The sequence below is a fragment of the Chiloscyllium punctatum genome, chromosome 15 (genome assembly GCF_047496795.1).
Source record: "Chiloscyllium punctatum isolate Juve2018m chromosome 15, sChiPun1.3, whole genome shotgun sequence".
NCBI classification, from domain to species: Eukaryota; Metazoa; Chordata; class Chondrichthyes; order Orectolobiformes; family Hemiscylliidae; genus Chiloscyllium; species Chiloscyllium punctatum.
The window spans coordinates 34655947-34674787 of NC_092753.1; the positions used below are offsets into that span (position 1 = coordinate 34655947).

Here is an 18841-nt window from a genome sequence, read left to right on the forward strand (position 1 = left end):
TTTTGGATCAGATTCAAACTCAGTTCCGCAGATTACAGGATAAAGCAGGAGCTTACTGTGCCATGTGGTCTCCATTAAATCTGTTTTCTCTGGTTAATTGATGGATGCATTGAACAGGCTGTGTTTACTTTTTATACAATCAAGTCAATGTAAGTTGAATTTCTGTAGGGGTTCATCTGATCATCCACAATACCTCTAGCAGAAGAAATGTGGAAATAATGTAATCAACATTTTGTGCTAATTGATACAAGTTCATGACCTTCCAGTTTGCACTGTAGTCAACATAATAATGATTTTATACATTGCAATATCACTACCCATTGTTTAACCTTTGAGTGTTATACATGCATCCGTGAATCTCTGTTCAAAATCTGTACCTTTAAAGATTAATGACTGCAGTATTACACCTCGAGGGACTTACAATTGAAATGGATATCTTGAGCAATTACAACAAATGACATCTTCATCCTGCTTAAAAATTGTAATTTTTTGTGTAAAAGTGGACACAAAAAATAAATATTAATTACTTATGCGATGAATTCAAAATAAATGCAAAACTCACTCTGAATTTGGAGTTAGAGCACTTGTCTACTTTTTCTCTAAAAATGGTTTTATTCACTAATTTTCTTACTTCTTCCAACAACATTTCACATCGCTCTTCCCTTCCATTCATGGAGTCCATATGTACTTTCATACATGGCACAAGGCTGATAAACTTTTATAAGGAGAGAATGCCTTTATTTTAATCTTATTACTTTTTACACAATTCCTCAAGGTCAAAGATGGTTTGCTCCCTCTCCAGTTTGATGGGTTTGTAAACAGCTGATATATCCACTCCGCGATCTGCAGGTTTTGCCATGTGTGCAGCAGGGCTGAGGAATTGAGTTGTATGGCAGCTCGAATGCTTTCTCCAGTGCATCCACACTGCCTCTGCCTGTTCCCTACATAGTCCCTCGATAGCCTCATTGCCTCCTAAACAAAACTCCTCCATTTTGGTTGGTCACAGGTCAGGAACTTCCTTGATTAGTGGATAATATTTGACCTCTTCAGCAATGCTTTGTGGAATTTCCTAAAGCCTTCTCTCGGTACTCCTGGAGGTTTCCTTCTCCAACTGAGTTCCAGGTCAAGCAGCTACTTTGAGGGTTTTGTGTCAGGTGTATCAATGGCATTCACACCAAACAGCACTGATTTTGAGTACCTCAGTGCGGGATGTCAGGTTGGGATGGACACTGCTTTGAACCATAGGACTTGGAGGATTTTGCAAAGGTGCTGCTGCTGGTACTTCTCTCGGGTTTTGGTCTGCCTGCTGTAGGTTGTCAAAGTGATAAAATTTGTACAAGAAGAAGGACCTCTGCTGCTTGGCAGACTGGTGCTCAAATATTCCTTTCCTTGGTTAAGTGAGGGCAAGAGTTGGCATATTGGAGGTGATAAACATGGTCTTTTGCTTTTTTTTTGAGCACAGATCCAAGTTTGCCTAATTCGTTTTTCTCTTTGTCTCTCTCTCTCACACACACACACTTAGAACATTTCTCGCAACAGTTATCCAGAGATGTTCCCCTTTGTGGATTTTCCACACCTTTCTTTCTCAGATTAAGTTCAGCAATCTGAATAAAGTAGCATTACCAAAAAAAAATTAGTTTTGCATATTACAACTCAGACCAAACCATCCTCTGTGGTCAACAGTGTGGAATGGGTCAAGATGCATTGGAAAGCTATACTACACACATATATTTTTACTGCTGCTTTTGGGAGGATAATGGCCAATTTTTTTTTTATTTCCTCAGTGAATTCTAACATACCATGTTAATCGTGCTGACTGAGGAAGTATAAATGGTAAGTAGCAATTATGGCCTTAAAGATATACATGAAACAGGATACCAAAGAGAAACAAAATGATATCCTCAGAATAACAGCTGATAGAGATAGGTTAACAAAAGATTTGGGAAATATACATATAGTCAAAGATAGAGGTGAAATGCAGGACATTTGATAAAAGGAGGATGTGAGGAGGAGGCAATCATTTAACTGGCTTATGAACAAAGAAAATCTGAGATCAAAGAAAGAAAATGTAGTTCCAAATCAAGGAACAACAACTACCATCAATCTGGCAGAAGTCAGAACAGCATTGAAATGAATTTAAAAAACTACAAAGCAGCAGGACTATACGAGACAGCTAGGGAAGTACACACGAGGTCTTGAACCGGCTACTCAAGCAAATCATGATAAGAGTGAAAATTCCAAAGGCAAAGAGGCAAAACATTTTGGTCACAATTTTCAAAGGAAAATGAGACATTCAAGACAGCAAGGAACAAAACAGAGTTTAAAGTCATATTACACACCATCAAGAAAGGGGAAAGCCATAGTCCAGAGAGTGAGAAAGATAATGGAAATCCATAACGGTCAGTTTAAATTGAAGTGTGAGGAACCAGTGCAGAACGTAGTGCAGTGTTGGTCTGAGGCATTGGAAGGGCTTCTATGGAACTACTTACAGCCAATGGATTGGTCCATATCCAAGAAGTCAGCAGCCAACCTTAAACAGGTAAGCCACTCTCGACACAGACTTCATTAGTAAGCATACAGAAGACTGTGTGCCGAAGAAGTTAATCCAAATGTTCCCCAACCAGAAAGCACAATTCCAAACAAATTCATCTCTAAACTCCAAGACCTAGGTCTCGACATCCTCTTTTGTAACTAGATCCCCGGCTTCCTGACCCATAAACTGCAATCAGTGAGATTAGGCGACAACACTTTCTCCTCCATAATCCTCAACACCGATGCCCTGCAAGGCTGCGTACTCAGCCCCCTACTATACTCCTTATACACTCACTACTGTATGGCCAAATTTCACCCCAACTCCATTTACAGGTTTGCTGACCCTTAGATCAAATAAACCTGTTGGACTATAACCTGGTATTGTGTGATTTCTAACTTTGTACACCCCAGTCCAACACCGGCATCTCTAAATCAGAAATTTGTGAAGTCTCTGAGAACTATTACAGAAGATCAAAAAGAGTCCCATACAAGTGTAAGAAACAGGATGGTGGGGAATGGGCGTTTTGATGCTCGAGTTAAATTGCAAAGAGCCCTTTGCTGTTTCTTTTGATGAGAGCTTGACCAAGTATTTGGAGAACTGGAGACAAAACACTTGAGGGAAGGTATTTGAATATCAATAATTTAAAGACCAAATTTATTCACTGTCAATTTTAGCTGAATGAAGTGGATATGAATGAGGTTGCAAAGGTTTGCAAAGAATTGGAGAAGGTTTCAAATGCTTGTGGTCAGTAGTGGCAGAATGTGAAGTATGGATATAAAAGTTATCACAGATTAGTTAGTATCATAACCACTGTGCTCGCAATGCTTGAAATAAACAATCTCTTTACATATCTCATAGGCTAGTCAATAGTTACGACCTTTTGCATTTGATGGCTTTTTATTGCCCTATTGGCAATTTTAGTTTTACTATCTCTACTTATTTCAAATTGAATTTGTATCTCTGTCAGTCCCAAAGCAGCATCTATGAGGGCCTGACACCTTTCTCTAGTCAAAATATATATTGGCCAGAAAAACTGAGCTCTATATAGTTTATCCAAGATGTAGCTGTTGTTGTTATATCAGGGAAGACGCTCAACTCTTCAATTACAATCCTGAGTAAACATTGTTTTTCAAGACGCAACCACAATTTCACCCTAGTCCTCTCACCTCTTTTACCTATTGCAGTATCTTCTGTCACTCTCACTTTTATATTCCGTGGATTAGGAGAGAATAGTAAGAGCTCAGCAAGAATAAGAGAAAAGTTTCAAATATACACCGACTTAGTAATTTAAAATAAAGGAATTAATATTGCTAGGTTGTTACTTCCTCATTTAGTTGTCTTGGCTCAGAAAAATCAACCAAACATCAATTTCGAGGGTTTCAAGGATGGTTTCTCTTTGTGAATCACCTGTAAATCATCTCATGCAACTCCCCATTGCTTGCCTCAGTATTTCTGCACCAGATCTCAATAAAATCATTCGTTCATCATTTATCACTGGTGTCAGTTCAGGCTGTTCTGCACTCACCAGCAATGGAGCCACTGACTGCTGCTGCAACCTCCCAAGAATTCCACAACACCATATTTAAAGCACAGATGTGCACCAGGTCTAAAGCCACCAGACTGTAGTGAGAGGGAAATGAAAAAAGAAAACTTCTAAGTACATAGGTGGCACCAATGACACTTCATTGGAAATAGAAACTCACATTTGTAAATACATGGCAGTTTTACAATAATTACCTGTTTGTTACTGCAGCTATTGGAATCAAACATATATAGGATACCAATCCTTAACATCTCAGCAATGAGATCAATATCAAAGTGATTCTACTCGTTCTCTATTGATCAGTGAGAGGTTCTCTAATGTCTACTCACTGTTCAGGATTGATCATGGCCAATTCCCAGACTGTCAAGATATAGACCCCATGACTCTGAACACCCCAAGCAGCTGACTGTAAAAATACCTTAGATTTATATTGGATAGTGCCCTTGAATTACTGTACTAGTATTATCTGACTGATGACACCCCCCTGGACGTGACTGAAGATTAAGTCATAGAATCCTTACTGTGGAAACAGGCCATTTGGTCCAACAAGTCCACACCAACCCTCCGAAGAGTCCACCCAGACCCTTTCCCCTACCCTATTATCCTACATTTACCCCTGACTAGTGCACCTAATTGACACATTCCTGAAGATTAATCCCCTTGGACTTTGAAACATAGCCATTGGTTGAAGAACATTTAATGTATTTACCACATAAGCTGTTGGCATATGCTATAGGTGTGACATTGACACAGCAGAGTGCCATACACCAGTACGCTTGTCCTCTTGACTGAACTTTGCTTTCAACCATAACAAGGTACCCGGCTTTGCGTGTGTACTAAAAGGCAAGGCATGATGGAAGTGCATTGAGTTTATAAATTCTGAATCGTACAGCAAGACAAAGCAGAGATATTGTGATTATTTACGTTGGTGCAAAGTGAGTGATCACGAGCAGAACTAGATAAGGACAATGTGTCACTGTGCTCCAAAGTACAGTAGTTCAGTGGTGAATTATACTCTGAGTGAGTTGGAGGTGTACCATGATGATGTGTTGAGGCTGCTGCATGAATGATGGCAACCTTTGATGATGCAAGTGGTCACTGTACAGGGATCAGGCTCAACCATGTTGAGAAACACAGATGAATGTTTAGAGCAATGTGTGGTAAGCTGGAATTACCAGTTACCTGCTCATACTATTATTTTGGCAATTGTTGCCATCTTAGTTTTTCTCTACCATGTGGGAGAATAGAAAACCGTATACTAATGAGTTGAGATGAGGTAGGAAAGGCATGCTAATGCACGTAAGTGGAACCTCTCACTGTTCATTAGTGAGATTTACATCCCCCCGCCCTTTTCAAACTTTGGTGCAAAATCAGACTGATATTTGTGGGTGGCACAGTGGTTAGCACTGCTGCCTCACAGCGCCAGAGACCCGGGTTCAATTCCCACCTCAGGCGACTGACTGTGTGGAGTTTGCACGTCCTCCCCGTGTCTGCGTGGGTTTCCTCCGGGTGCTCCGGTTTCCTCCCACAGTCCAAAGATGTGCAGGTCAGGTGAATTGGCCGTGCTAAAATTGCCGTAATGCTAGGTAGGGGGTAAATGTAGGGGAATGGGTGAGTTGCGCTTCGGTGGGGCGGTGTGGACTTGTTGGGCCGAAGGGCCTGTTTCCACACTGTAAATAATCTAATCAGACAGTTGCCTCTCAATATCAAGAAACTAAATTGCCCAATCTTTATATTTTTCCAACTGATTCACCATTGCTCCTGTCATTCAGGTCCTGGAAAGACTCAGTCCAGAGACTTTCTAACCTTGGCCTTCCTCTTCATGATGAACCTGGAGTTGAATCACTTGGTCCTGTGCCTATGAATCCAGTTTTTTCACCGGAGGTTTCAATATGAACAGTTTTCAACCACACCAGTACCAACAGTATATGTAGAATTAGGAAGGAAGAACCACTGACGGAGCAATTAGGTGCTACCTTGCAAATCAAAGCCACAAAGATAATAATCTCTGGATTACTGCCTAAGTCATGTGCTAACTGATATTGAGTGAATAAGATTAGACAGGTGAATGGGTGGCTCAAAGACTGGTGTGGGAGGAGTAGATTCTGTTTTGTGGGACACTATCACCAATGTTGGAGAAAGGGAAACCAGTGCTGTGGAACGGTTTACACTTGACCAGTGCTGGGAATTGTGTTTTCATGAGCTACATAAATAGAGCAATAGATGGTGTTTTAAACAAAATGGGGAAGAGGGAAAGAGAGATCAAGCTTGGGAACTGTAACAAATAAAGGGACTTGAGGCTAGAGAGTAAAATACTAATGTGAAAAAGAGTCAAAGAATAGCAATAAAGGGCAGAGATTTTAAAATAAACACCCTAAGAGTATACCAGCAGTCAACGTTAGATGTTGCATGGAAACAAAAAAACCAAAAGACATTGTATATGATTGTGATTTGGAGATGCCGGTGTTGGACTGGGGTGTACAAAGTTAAAAATCACACAACACCAGGTTATAGTCCAACAGGTTTAATTGGAAGCACACTAGCTTTTGGAGCGATGCTTCTTGGGACAATCACCTGATGAAGGAGCGTCGCTCCGAAAGCTCGTTTGCTTCCAATTAAACCTGTTAGACTATAACCTGGTGTTGTGTGATTTTTAACTTTATATGATTGTGCATAGTGTCCATCCAAGTGGTTCTCAAACATTGAAGTGAATAAATATGATTTGATAGCAGTTATGGAGATGTGGCTGGCTGCAGGAAGACAAGGATTTGGTTCTGAATATTTAGGGGTTTTGACAGTCAAGAAGAATAGAAAGCTACTTAAAGGTGGAGAGGTGGCATTTCTAATCACAGATGGTATTAGTGCAATAATTAGAGGTAACTTTGGTTCAGTAGATCAAGGTGTAGACTCAGTATGATGAAGATGAGAAATTGGTGAAAGAAGTCACTTGTAGGAGTGATGCACTGGTCTCAGAACAGTAACCACAATGTAGGACAAGTCATACAAGAAGAATTAGTAAGAGCTTCTGATAAAAGGAAGCAATAAATATGAGTGATTTTAATCTGTATATAAACTGCAAAAAATCAGATTGGTAGCAGTACACCATGATAAGCAAATTCAGATCGTATTCCAGATTGTTTCTTAGAGCAGCATATCTGGATCCAACCAGGGAGCAAGTTATATATCTTTTTGCTCTTTTGTTTTGATTTTTTTTCTTTTCTCCTTCACTTTTTGCTCCAGCACCCATGATGTGTATGTGCAGGTGTGAGACACAGTGAAAGACAACAGGTGTATAAATCTTTATTCATTTTCCACCACCAGGAAGAAGTGAAACACCTGAGTGGTCAGGGACAAACATTGCCCTGCTCATCAACGGGCAGTGCATGATCAAAAAAGTGAAGGGGAGTTCAGGGATTAAATCAAAATACAGTTGGAGAGGAAAATAAAACACTCCACTCCCTGCGGCACCCACTTCTCCGTGAACAGCTCGAGGGTGTCGGTAGACACCGCATGCTCCTTCTCCAGGGACACCTGGGTAGAAAGTAACCGCAGAAGAGGGGCAGGCAATCGGCCCTAACAACCCACTCCACAACCCGCTGCCTGGACTTGTTTATGGCTGGTTTTGGCCAGGCCCACAAGCAGTGAGCAGGTTATATTAGACTTGGTACTCTGCAATGTGACAATTACCTAATTATGACAGAGTAAAGGCACCTGTAGGTAACAGTGGTTATGTGATTGAACTTTACATCCAATTTGAACGGGTGAGGATAGAGTCTAAGACTAGTCATTTAGACTTAAGTAACGACAGCTGTGGGCATGGCAGCTGAACAAGCTGAAGTGAACTGGGAGTTTACACTAATACATAGATCAGCCAAGATGCAGAGACAGACATTTTAAAGGGATATTTTAAAATGTTCAGAATAAATACATTCCTACAATAAATAAAATATCTAAAACAAGAAGGGCATTCTATGATTAACTAAAGAAGTTAAGGAGATAATCAAACTTAAGGGAAAAGCATATATTTGTGCAAATTGGTCAGAATATAAAGAACAGCAGATAGTGATTAAAAGCTAAATTAGACCTGACAAATTACAGCATGAGAGGAAGCTAGCTAAACATGTAAAAACAATTAACAAGATTTTCTTTTATTTTGAAAAGGAAAAGAGTAAATAAAGCAAGTAGTGGTGCTTTAGAAGGTGAGAATGAGGACTTAATGGAAGAGAATAAAGAAATAACAGATGTAATGAATAAATATTTTGCTTCTGTCTTCACTATAGAGGCTAGAAAACATATCCCTGTAATGCAGTAATTGAAAGGACACATGTTCAAATTATTAATTTTGTTTTTCATATTTTTCTGCTTTGTACCTAAGATTCTGTACCTAGATAGCTTTGTATCTAAGGTGGCGCCATAAGAGGCAACTTGTAAACTTTTCACTGTACTAATGTGAGTATATGTGACAATAAAGTTAATTCAATTCAATTCAATTCAAATAGATGAGAGTATCTTGGTGAAATTATAAACACTAGGGAAGTGGAAATGGGAAAACTGATGGAACTATGGGTGATAAGTCTTCAGATACTGATGGACTTCCTCTTAGAGTTTTAAAAGAGGTGGCTAATGACATATTAGATATACTGGTGTTAATTCATAGAATCCCTACAGCGTGGAAACAGGCCCTTCAACCCAACAATTCACACCAATCCTCTGAAGAGTAACCCAACCATATCTCTACATCCACCCCTGACTAATGCATCTATCCTACACATCCCTGAAAACTATGGGCAATTTAGCATGGCCAATTCACCTAACCTGCACATCTTTGGATTGTGGAAGGAAACTGGAGCACCTGGACGCAACCCACATAGGCATGGGAAGAACTCTACACAAACAGTTGTCTGAAGCTGGAATCAAACCAGGGTCCCTGGCGCTACGAGGCAGCAGTCCTAACAACTGGGTTACTGTGCCAGCCCAAATCTAATTATCCAAAATTTATTAGATTATACAAAGGTTCCATCAGGCTAGCAAATAACAATATAACCCCTCTATTCAAGATGTGAGAGAGGCAGAAAACAAGAAACAGAAAGAATAAAAAAGCAGAATATTACTTAAACAGAGGATGACTGCAGAATTCTGAGGCGCAAAAAGATCAAGATGTTTTAGTGGATGAGTGACAAAAGGTTAGTATGCCAGTACAGTGAGTAATTGGGAAAGTTAATAGACTTTCCCAATGTTGAATACCATGTTCACTTTAAATCTCCTTATTTAAGGAAGGATACAAATAAATTGGAGAGAGTTCACAGTAAGTTCACTAGATTGATAACTAAAATGAATGGGTTGTCTTATGAGGAAATATTAAACAGGCTGAGCTTGTTTTCAGAATTCAGAACTCCAAGAAATGATTCTAATGGTGTATAAGATCCTAAATGGCCTTCACATGGCGGACATGGAAAGAATATTTACTGTTACAGGTGGGTCCAGAAGTAGGAGACACTTTTAAAATTAGGGATCACCCTTTAAAGTTAGAGACTAGGAAAGCTTGTTTTATTCTTTCAGAGAGTTGGGCAACTTTGGAACTCTCTGCCTCAGAAAGTGGTAGGTGCAGGATCATTGAGTATTGTTAAGATAGAAGTAGTCAGATTCCTTTTTAGGCAAAAGAATCAAAGGTTATCAGAGCAAGATTATAATATGGAATTTGGAACACAAACAGCCATAATATTATCAAATGGGAGAACAGACTTAAAGGGCCAAGTGGCCTAATTATGTTCCTAATTTGTGCATTTCAAATATGTAATCACTAGACGTTTTGCTAGAACTTAATTTGAGTTACTTGATTTAACCGCTCCACGAAATAATCAATTATTTATTTGCAAATAATTTGCAAAAAAGTCAAATCGACGATACAAAATCTGAAAATCCAAAATAACTATTAAATAAACTAATCAACAACACCTCCAAAACACATGGCCACTATCACCATGTAGGACAAAGGCAAAATAGCACTTGGGTATGATCATTGCCCAAGTTCCCTTCCAAGTTACACAGTAATTGGGATGACATTGCTGTTCCAGCGATATCACTGAGTCAAAGTCCTGAAATTCCCAAACTAATAATACTGTGAGAGTACTTTCAGCACATGAGTTACAATAATTCCACAAGGTGATTCATCAACACCACCATCATAATGGGCTGAATAATAAATACTGGCTTTATTAGCAACACAATCAACTTGGAAAACATATATCAATTTGAATACAACCAACTATTGTGTTTCTTTAACAGAAGTGTCTTTCTAAATAACTTACTGATTTGCTTGAAGCATAAGGCATGGATGCAGATCCTGTGACAATCATTTTTGAACCAGACTATTCTTTCCCCTCCTGTGATACTCATACAAATGGAAGAGCGAGTACTGCAGAGAAAGTCCTTTAGTCCAGTTGGCACATTCCCTGAAACAGCTTGTCTCTCATTCCTCCCCGGTGCAGCAAAATCTTTAAATTTGTTTTATTCAAGAGTAATTTCAAGACAACACAATAATGGGAAGACCTATCATTATAAAGATCCTAGAGCAAATTTATCAGAAAAGACTTTCACGGTCTTATTGTAATGAACATCTTTTCCAAAAGCACAGTGAGAAGTAAAAACAGCAAGCTTCAACCTGATGGAGCATTGCTGGAAGAGGGAGCTACCTTTTAGAGATGGCTCAAATTTAATGTTACGTTAATGTGGGCAAATTATTCACCACATTAAATTATTCAAATATCAGATGTTAATTTTAACATAATAAAGTCAATAGTAAGACAAAGTATGAGGATGGAGGAAGTTACTGAGAAAATCAATGAGTGTAGTCCACAAAAATAGATTTGAGAGAGATTGTGACAAACTATCTTAAAAGAGATTGAAGGGCATGCTGAAACTTTATTAAGGGAGGGGTAGGGCTGACCTAGGATTTAATAGCACTTTTCTGTTGAAAATCATTATATTCATATGGCAAAGGTATAACCACTCTTACAGAATTGGAACTTAATGTTTGACTTTAAGTTTCAGTGTACAGATGAAAGGATGCTGCACTTTAATAATTCCAAGCTGCTGAAACAACTGTTTGACTTACTTCTTGTAATCTGCTGCTCTCTGAAATGAAAGAAAATAAATCAATCCGGTTTATTTCAAGTGGGTGCTGAACGTGCTGAACTACGCAACCCAAATTGTGTTTTGAATCCTAAGAGAGCTATTAAAGGCATAACATTCACTTGAAACAATGATAGCCAAAATGCACCACAAGTTAATAGGTTAGTTTCAAAGTAATCATGCCAGCACAATGCAGTGATCAATATTCCAGTAATCTAATCTAGAAATAAATTGACAAATTTACTCAAGTCAATGTAATATATTCATGCTTAAGTCGGATTCATTCTTGTCAAGGAATAGAAATTCCCTCTTTTTTAAATGAACTGTTAAAATATGAAGAGAAAAGGCAGCAAAAATCATCGGAATATCTTAGAAATCGCATATTTTCAAGTCTATTGCTTTGCACATCTCCTTTGTTTCCTTTTCTTATTTTGTTTCTCATCTGCTTAATTTTTGTGCAAGACTAATTTTGGACTATGCATTTTTTCCATTTTATCTTCATTTTTGTTATTACAGACAACAAATTGCTAATAGTAATGAATGTTACTTGCAATGAATGCAAAATCTGGCAAAAATAGTGATGTTGACTAGCCAAGAAATCAAAGAATATCAATTGAGAGAACAACTGAAATGGTAGAGAAAGAATAGAGGCAGTAGGACATGACTGGGTTGAAAGACACTATAATAAAGAATAGACTACATGAAGAAAAAAAATGTTTTGTTTTATTTTACAGGCTGATTCAAAAGTTATTTAATTATTCTGGCAAGATAAAATGTTAATGCTGACATTACTTATTTGTACATTTCTGAATCTGCCTTCAAATCTTTACTTGTAACACAAAAAGGAAGCTGAAATGTAATTAGATGCATTACAAATTCAGAGCTATTGCCCAGAATTATCAATTATGACTATCAAAGATTTTGCCAGTAAGAATAGAAATAGGCAAGAAATGAACTGAGGTTAAATACAACAATAGATAAATCTGTACTTTGTCAATATTCCAGGATGGAATTTACCGTTAAAAATATGAGGTAAGGTTTTTCAGTATTCTCAATAGTAAGATGACCATCTTGAACATTTATGTTTTATAGGAATATAACTTGCATGCCAAGAACATAATTGTTGATATTTGATTAGTGACTGTTCATTAACATCCCATCTGTACCTGAATGTTTATTCTTCTCCCCTCTGTTTCTAGATAGTTTATTTTTATTTTCTCTATTATTTTCATTGCCATGATGTGCTTCTTGGTACATAATTTAAATGCTGAATCACAGATTTTCACCAGTGCAGTTCTTCAGACTACAGTTTGACTTTTCTTTCTTTCATGTGGAAAAATGTTTAACCATTATGCTGAGCATTCCTCTTCACAATATGATCCATGTAAGAAATTCCCTCTGAAGTATCTCATCTGTGCACTTGTCACCCCTCCACTTCAACTGCACACCCATTTCATCTCCAATCAGCTTCACCAATCACACCATGCTTCCTAATCGTATCTTGTCATGTCTCATCTGTCTTATATTTCACCCCTTTTTCATCCATGGTTTTCTAGATTATTTACAGTGTCACATTTAAAAAGGATGGGAAGCTGATCTGTTTTTAGGTTTTTGAATTATCAGTTAGGAAAATAGGTATAACATCATTCTTTCAACCTGCCCCTATAACTCCTCAGGCCGCTCCTTGCATCATTGTCACTTGGTATTTGCCCCATACAACCCAGATGAGATCAACAGCTCCATCTGGTGGGAAGTTGACCACTGTAGCGTTTTTTTTATCTTCCATCCCTGCACATGCTACCTGGTACCTCTTCCATACAATTCAGCTGAAATCAGGAGGTCCTCAAGTAGGAAAAAGAGTCTTTAGACATCAATGTCTTAGTGGCCTGATAATGGTGTCGCAATGTTTAGCACATGAACAACACAAATTCAGAGATTTATTCAATACTATTAATGGCTATGTTCTTTTCAAAAACCAAAGTAGTTAACATGTGAACACAGAACTACCCAATCACTCTCTCACAAACAGTAAATTGCTAAAGTATTAGACCTTCCCATCGATTTCAATTTTAATGTGAAAATGTTAAAAGTAAAATAGTCAGAAAATTTTATTCCTTAATCCAATAAAATTTGTACGAACCAACTACTAGAGTTAGTCCTATGTAACTGCTAAGTCATTTTTAAAAAATCTTTTAAATCAATAAGATGGCTACAGTTGGAATTTCTGTTTTAGAAAACGAGTAGGGGGAATATGTTTAATGGCAAAACACATCTATAAAATTAATAGATTTGGTAAAAGGAAAATCACATTCTTTTATATTGCAGACAAGAGCAAAATTACATTCTATGATGCCAAAAAAGCATTTTCTCTGATTATATTATGGTGAGATTTGAACACTCCGAATACTGAAAGGATTTGAAGCAATGGCCAACCGCGTTGTTGAATTCCCAGTGCTCCTATTGATCAAGTGAGTCCTCTCTCTACTCCAAAGCCCTCCATAGGGGCAGTAAAAGAGCTCTCCATTCTGCTGACCGTTCTTACTGGATAAATGCTGAGTAATCGAACTCACCAGAGAGAGAGAGAGAGAAATAAAACAATCTCAATTGAATGCGTTCGATCTCACCGAGGAGGGGATGCCAGATCCGATAATATTGAGTGGCAGCAATTCACAACTGCCCCGGGGTTTGGAATGAATCCCTGCTCAGTCTAGTGTCGGGAGGAAAGGAGTCTGGTCAAGCATTTCTGAGAAAAGGAGATTAACAGAGCCTAACTTAAACCGATTGAAATATATTATCAGCTGAAATCAAAGGCAAGTGTACCACAACATCTGTGGCTGGACAGTTCGAAGTTAATTCGAAACGGAACCATATGGAGCATCTGAGATTACAGGGCTCTACTGAGCAGGGGGATGACTGATATTCAACAGATTGACTCACGGTAAATCTAGGAGGTTGGTTTTAAGGATTAAAGAATCATTGAGACATATTGTCGGCAATTGTAACAGGTGAACTGAACAAGGAGGAATGCAGTCCCAGATGGAGGCTGAGCTATCCCGTTCCAGGCTCCAGCCTTGGGCTCATTCCAATGCACGGCCACACCAACCCGGCACTTAAACGCATGCCCTCACTGTTCCCCTTTGGAATGGAGCAGCTCTGAACAGACACCTGTCAATGACCCACTTGGCCGGATTCCGCTCTTATCTCTGGTCTAGCCTTAACTGGGAGACAGCAGCAATCATGGAACAAACACAAACACAAACACACACCCCACGGTGGGTGGGGGGGAGGGGGGGGGAGGCGTCCGTCTCTCCACAATGTGCTCGGTGCGGCAGTGTTGTTGTGCTCGGGAACTGAAGCAGTTCCTGAACAATGCAGCCCAACATTAAAACGCACAAAGCCAGACACAGTGCCCCATGTCATCCGCATCCTTCTGGGAGGAAACAGCGCCGTCCCTGTCCCAGGTTGGAGAAAGGAAAAGACCCAGGTAACGCTGCTGTCAGTCTTATCAACTTTCATACACGGTTTACCGCAGGGTCCACGGCATCAAACTGCAGCTACTCGCTAACACCCACAACTCGCACTCCCTTCGCATTTTCAGCAAACACCAGACTCAGTAGACACCTCGTGTGGATGTGCAGCAGACAGTAACACTGGGAGCATTCTGCCCAACGAGTGGGAAACCCTGATGTAACCAAGTTAGTGGCAACTTACCGATTCGGAGGACTTGTTGAGAACTCTGCGAGGGGATGACAAGGACAGTCAGCAGGATGCAAAGTGCAGCTTTTGTCTCCCGAAAGAACACGTTCGCATCGCAGCGCATGGTCATTCTTGTAGCTTTTTTTTTCTTGTACTCGAAATCAAAGAATAGGATTTGCTGGGATCCAGCCCTCGGCGACTCTGGCCCGTTCCATATTAACCCTGCCCGGGGCACACGGGAATTCTGTCCTTGCTCGCTGCACCAAACATACACCGGGCTGTGAGATGGCGAGGCACACATACACACACACTGTCACACACACACAGTCACACACGTGCACTCTCCACACATTCTCTCTGTCACACACAAACACATTACAACCCTCTCTATTACTCATCCTCACTCTGTCACGAACACATACTCTCTATCATACACACACTGGTATATCCACACACTGTCATATACACACTCTTTGACCAAACACTCCCTTTGTTACACACAGACAGTGTCTTCTACACACACACAATCTCTGTCACACATTCTCTGTGACACAAACTCTGTGACAATCTCTCTGTCACACAGTCACACGCACATTGTCACACACACATTCTGTCTCACAGTCTCGCATATACTGTCACATACATTCTCTGTGACACACAATCTCTGTCACAACACTGTCACACACACAGTTTTACAGAGACTTACACACAGTCTCACGCAGTCTGACTCACACACAAGTCTCGCTATCACTCACACTGTCTTCTCACACACTGTCTCTCACAAAGCCACAGTCTATGCCTCACGCACACGCTCTCCACCTGTCTCTCTCTCTCACACACTCTCTCTCCCTCTCTCTCTCTATCTCCCACGCGCCTCTGCTGCTACTGTTCGCCCTCCGTGCTGAGCTGAGCTGAGCTGGAGCTGGCCAGTGCTGCCTACCCCACGCTGGGCTCTCGCTCTCTCTTCAGCGGCAGGAACCGGCGCTGGGTGGGAAATACCATCCGACAGGAGGTGTGTGGCCACAGAGTCAGAGCTCACTGCTTAGCAGCCGACAACTGTACATCAGTAACACGAAAGGATCAGCCAAAGAGAAAGAATTCCCAGCCTCACATTTAATCCCTATTCCCACTGGTGACGCTGCTGGTTGCCAAACTCCAATCAAACCATCCCACTGAGCACCTGGAATATTAACCCCCAACTTCACCCATGGCCTTGGTCCAATGATGGAGTTCTGTTATGCAATGATTCATAGTTGATTTTAGTCTGATTTATACGTTTTTCTCTCTCTCTCCCTCCCACCCTGCGCCAATGATTAGATTTCCGACTGTTGAAGGCCAGCTTACTGAATGTACCAGTTCCCCTTCCTGATCTCTGACCTTCCCAGTTCAGAGAACTCCGCGTCGGTAACTCCCACAGACCTGTTTGTTGGCAATCTTCCTCTCCTGCCCCATTTCTGACTCACCCTCACCAACTATGAATCACGGTGAATTTAAGAGATTTCCAGTGAGACGTTTTTGTTACACGGGGCACCATGTGAGGACAATTCACCGCACTTACCCAATACACAGCTAACCAAGCAGCCACATGGCTGTGTGCAGTACAGTACTCACTTGAAACATCTAATATTCGGCGACAGTTTCAAAACACTCCCAGAAGTTGTATAGTTGGTGATGCTTACATTCTGCAGCTGTTAGCCCAAAGGTGGACATTACTCGTGATCAGATCGCACTCTTCAAAATTTTGGAACTTGTGGTAGGGGAGAGCTTATTGACCAATTAATAGAATAATAGTTTTTCTTTTCGATCAACTGACTATACGGGATTTAGTTGCATGAAATGCTTATTTTGAACAAAATATATTTTTGCCTTCTCCTCGTAACCAGGAAGCAACTGTTGTTGGAAGTAGTTCTGTCGTGTTTATGGCTAATTAAATATTTCCCCTAACTGAATGAGCCAACAATTGTTTTAAAATAAAACTTAAAGCTTCTTATAATTGTCTATTATTGCTGTAACAGGAACATTCTAATGTTCTACATCAATGTTCAGAGACAGGCGGGTGAAATGTGAAGATTCCTAACTCATACTGTATAACTTAAAGCAGAGGAATGTGAATTGACACAATTGGTAGGCAGGCTAAATGACGGAATTCTACAGGGCATTTGAAGGACTTGAAAGCGTGTTAAAAGGAGAGATTCATGAGAATGGTTCCAGGGAATGAGTTGCTTCAGTTACAAGGATCGATTGGAGACTCTGGAGCTGTTCTCTTTCTGTAAGAGATTATTGATAGAGTGCTTTGATAGGCGTGTTCAAAGTGGTCAGGAGCCTAGATAGAGGGAGCCTGTTCCAATTGGACAGAGAAAGTGAGGACTGCAGATGCTGGAGATCAGAGCTGAAAATGTGTTGCTGGAAAAGCGCAGCAGGTCAGGCAGCATCCAAGGAGCAGGAGAATCGACGTTTCGGGCATGAGCCCTGAAGATTCCTGAAGAAGGGCTCATGCCCGAAACGTCAATTCTCCTGCTCCTTGGATGCTGCCTGACCTGCTGCACTTTTCCAATTGGACAGAGGACTGTTTTGTACAATTAGCAAAAGAATCATGTGACATGTGGAAAAGCTTGATTTGCACTACAAGTGATTAAATGTGCTGCCTGAGAATGTGGTGGAAGCAGATTTAATCATCATCTTCTGTCGAAATAGAAAATATTTTCAGGAGCACAGGAAAAGTGCAGAGCAGTGGAAATAATAAGATGCTCTTGCAGAATGCTATCACTGACATACTGGGCCTGATGGCCTCCTGCTGAAAACCTTCTATGATTCTACAATTCAACAACTCTCACCATATGTGAACTCAACCTTTTGCTGTAACATAAATTTGTGTGTGTGTGTTATGCATGTTGCGTATACACAGACCTTATCATGCACATTGAATCCAGTTCACATTGACAAATGTTTGCACCACAAGAAAATAATGGAACCAGGCTTAGTTAATAAAATAAGGAGAACAGAACTCCCTGAAAAAATTACATTTTCTTTTACTCATTCATGAGATCTGGGTGTCACTGGCTGGCTACCATTTATTGCCTGTCCCTAGTTGCTTTGAGAAGGCTGTGATAAGCTGCCTTCTTGAATCGCTGAGGTCCATGTGCTGTAGTTTGACCCACATTGCCCTTACAGAGGAAATTCCAGGATTTTGGCCAATGGAGTATTTGCCCCCTGATACCCATTACTAGGGCTCTTTTTGTCACACTCAATCATAGCTCCTTGAAAGTCGCAGGTAGATAGGATAGTGAAGAAGGCATTTGGTATGCTTTCCTTTATTGGTCAGAGTATTGATAACAGGAGTTGGGAGGTCATGTTGTGGCTGTACAGGACATTAGTTAGGCCACTGTTGGAAATTGCGTGCAATTCTGGTCTCCTTCCTATCGGAAAGATGTTGTGAAACTTGAAAGGGTTCAGAAAAGACTTACAAGGATGTTGCAAGGGTTGGAGGATCTGAGCTACAAGGAGAGGCTGAACAGGCTGGGGCTGTTTTCCCTGGAGCATTGGAGGCTGAGGGGTGACCTTATAGAGGTTTACAAAATTATGAGGGGCATGGATAGGATAAATAGACAAAGTATTTTCCCTGGGGCTTGGGAGTCCAGAACTAGAGGGCATAGGTTTAGGGTGAGAGGTGAAAGATACAAAAGAGACCTAAGGGGCAATGTTTTCACACAGAGGGTGGTATGTGTATGGAATGAGCTGCCAGAGGATGTGGTGGAGGCTGGTACAATTGCAACATTTAAGAGGCATTTGGATGGGTATATGAATAGGAAGGGTTTGGGGGGATATGGGCCAGGTGCTGGCAGGTGGGACTAGATGGGGTTGGGATATCTGGTCAGCATGGACGGGTTGGACAGAAGGGTGTGTTTCCATGCTGTACATCTCTATGACCCTATGACTCT

At 40.4% G+C, this 18841-nt stretch overlaps 1 protein-coding gene across 5 annotated transcripts in view; it reads right to left on the reverse strand.

The window, feature by feature from the left end:
* Window positions 1–15965, reverse strand: part of LOC140486191 (glutamate receptor ionotropic, kainate 1-like) — a 321766-nt gene extending 305801 nt beyond the window's left edge. For 3 of the 5 annotated variants that reach the window (XM_072584967.1, XM_072584968.1, XM_072584969.1), the window contains exons 1-2: window positions 15844–15965; window positions 14919–15160 (exon numbers count right to left, since the gene is read on the reverse strand). In XM_072584967.1, the coding sequence (XP_072441068.1) occupies window positions 14919–15160; window positions 15844–15905 (304 nt within the window). In that variant the 5' untranslated portion in view covers window positions 15906–15965. The remainder of the gene's footprint in view (window positions 1–14918; window positions 15161–15843) is intronic. The other 2 variants (XM_072584970.1, XM_072584972.1) reach the window with 1 other exon arrangement.
* Between the last annotated feature and the right edge of the window lie 2876 nt (window positions 15966–18841).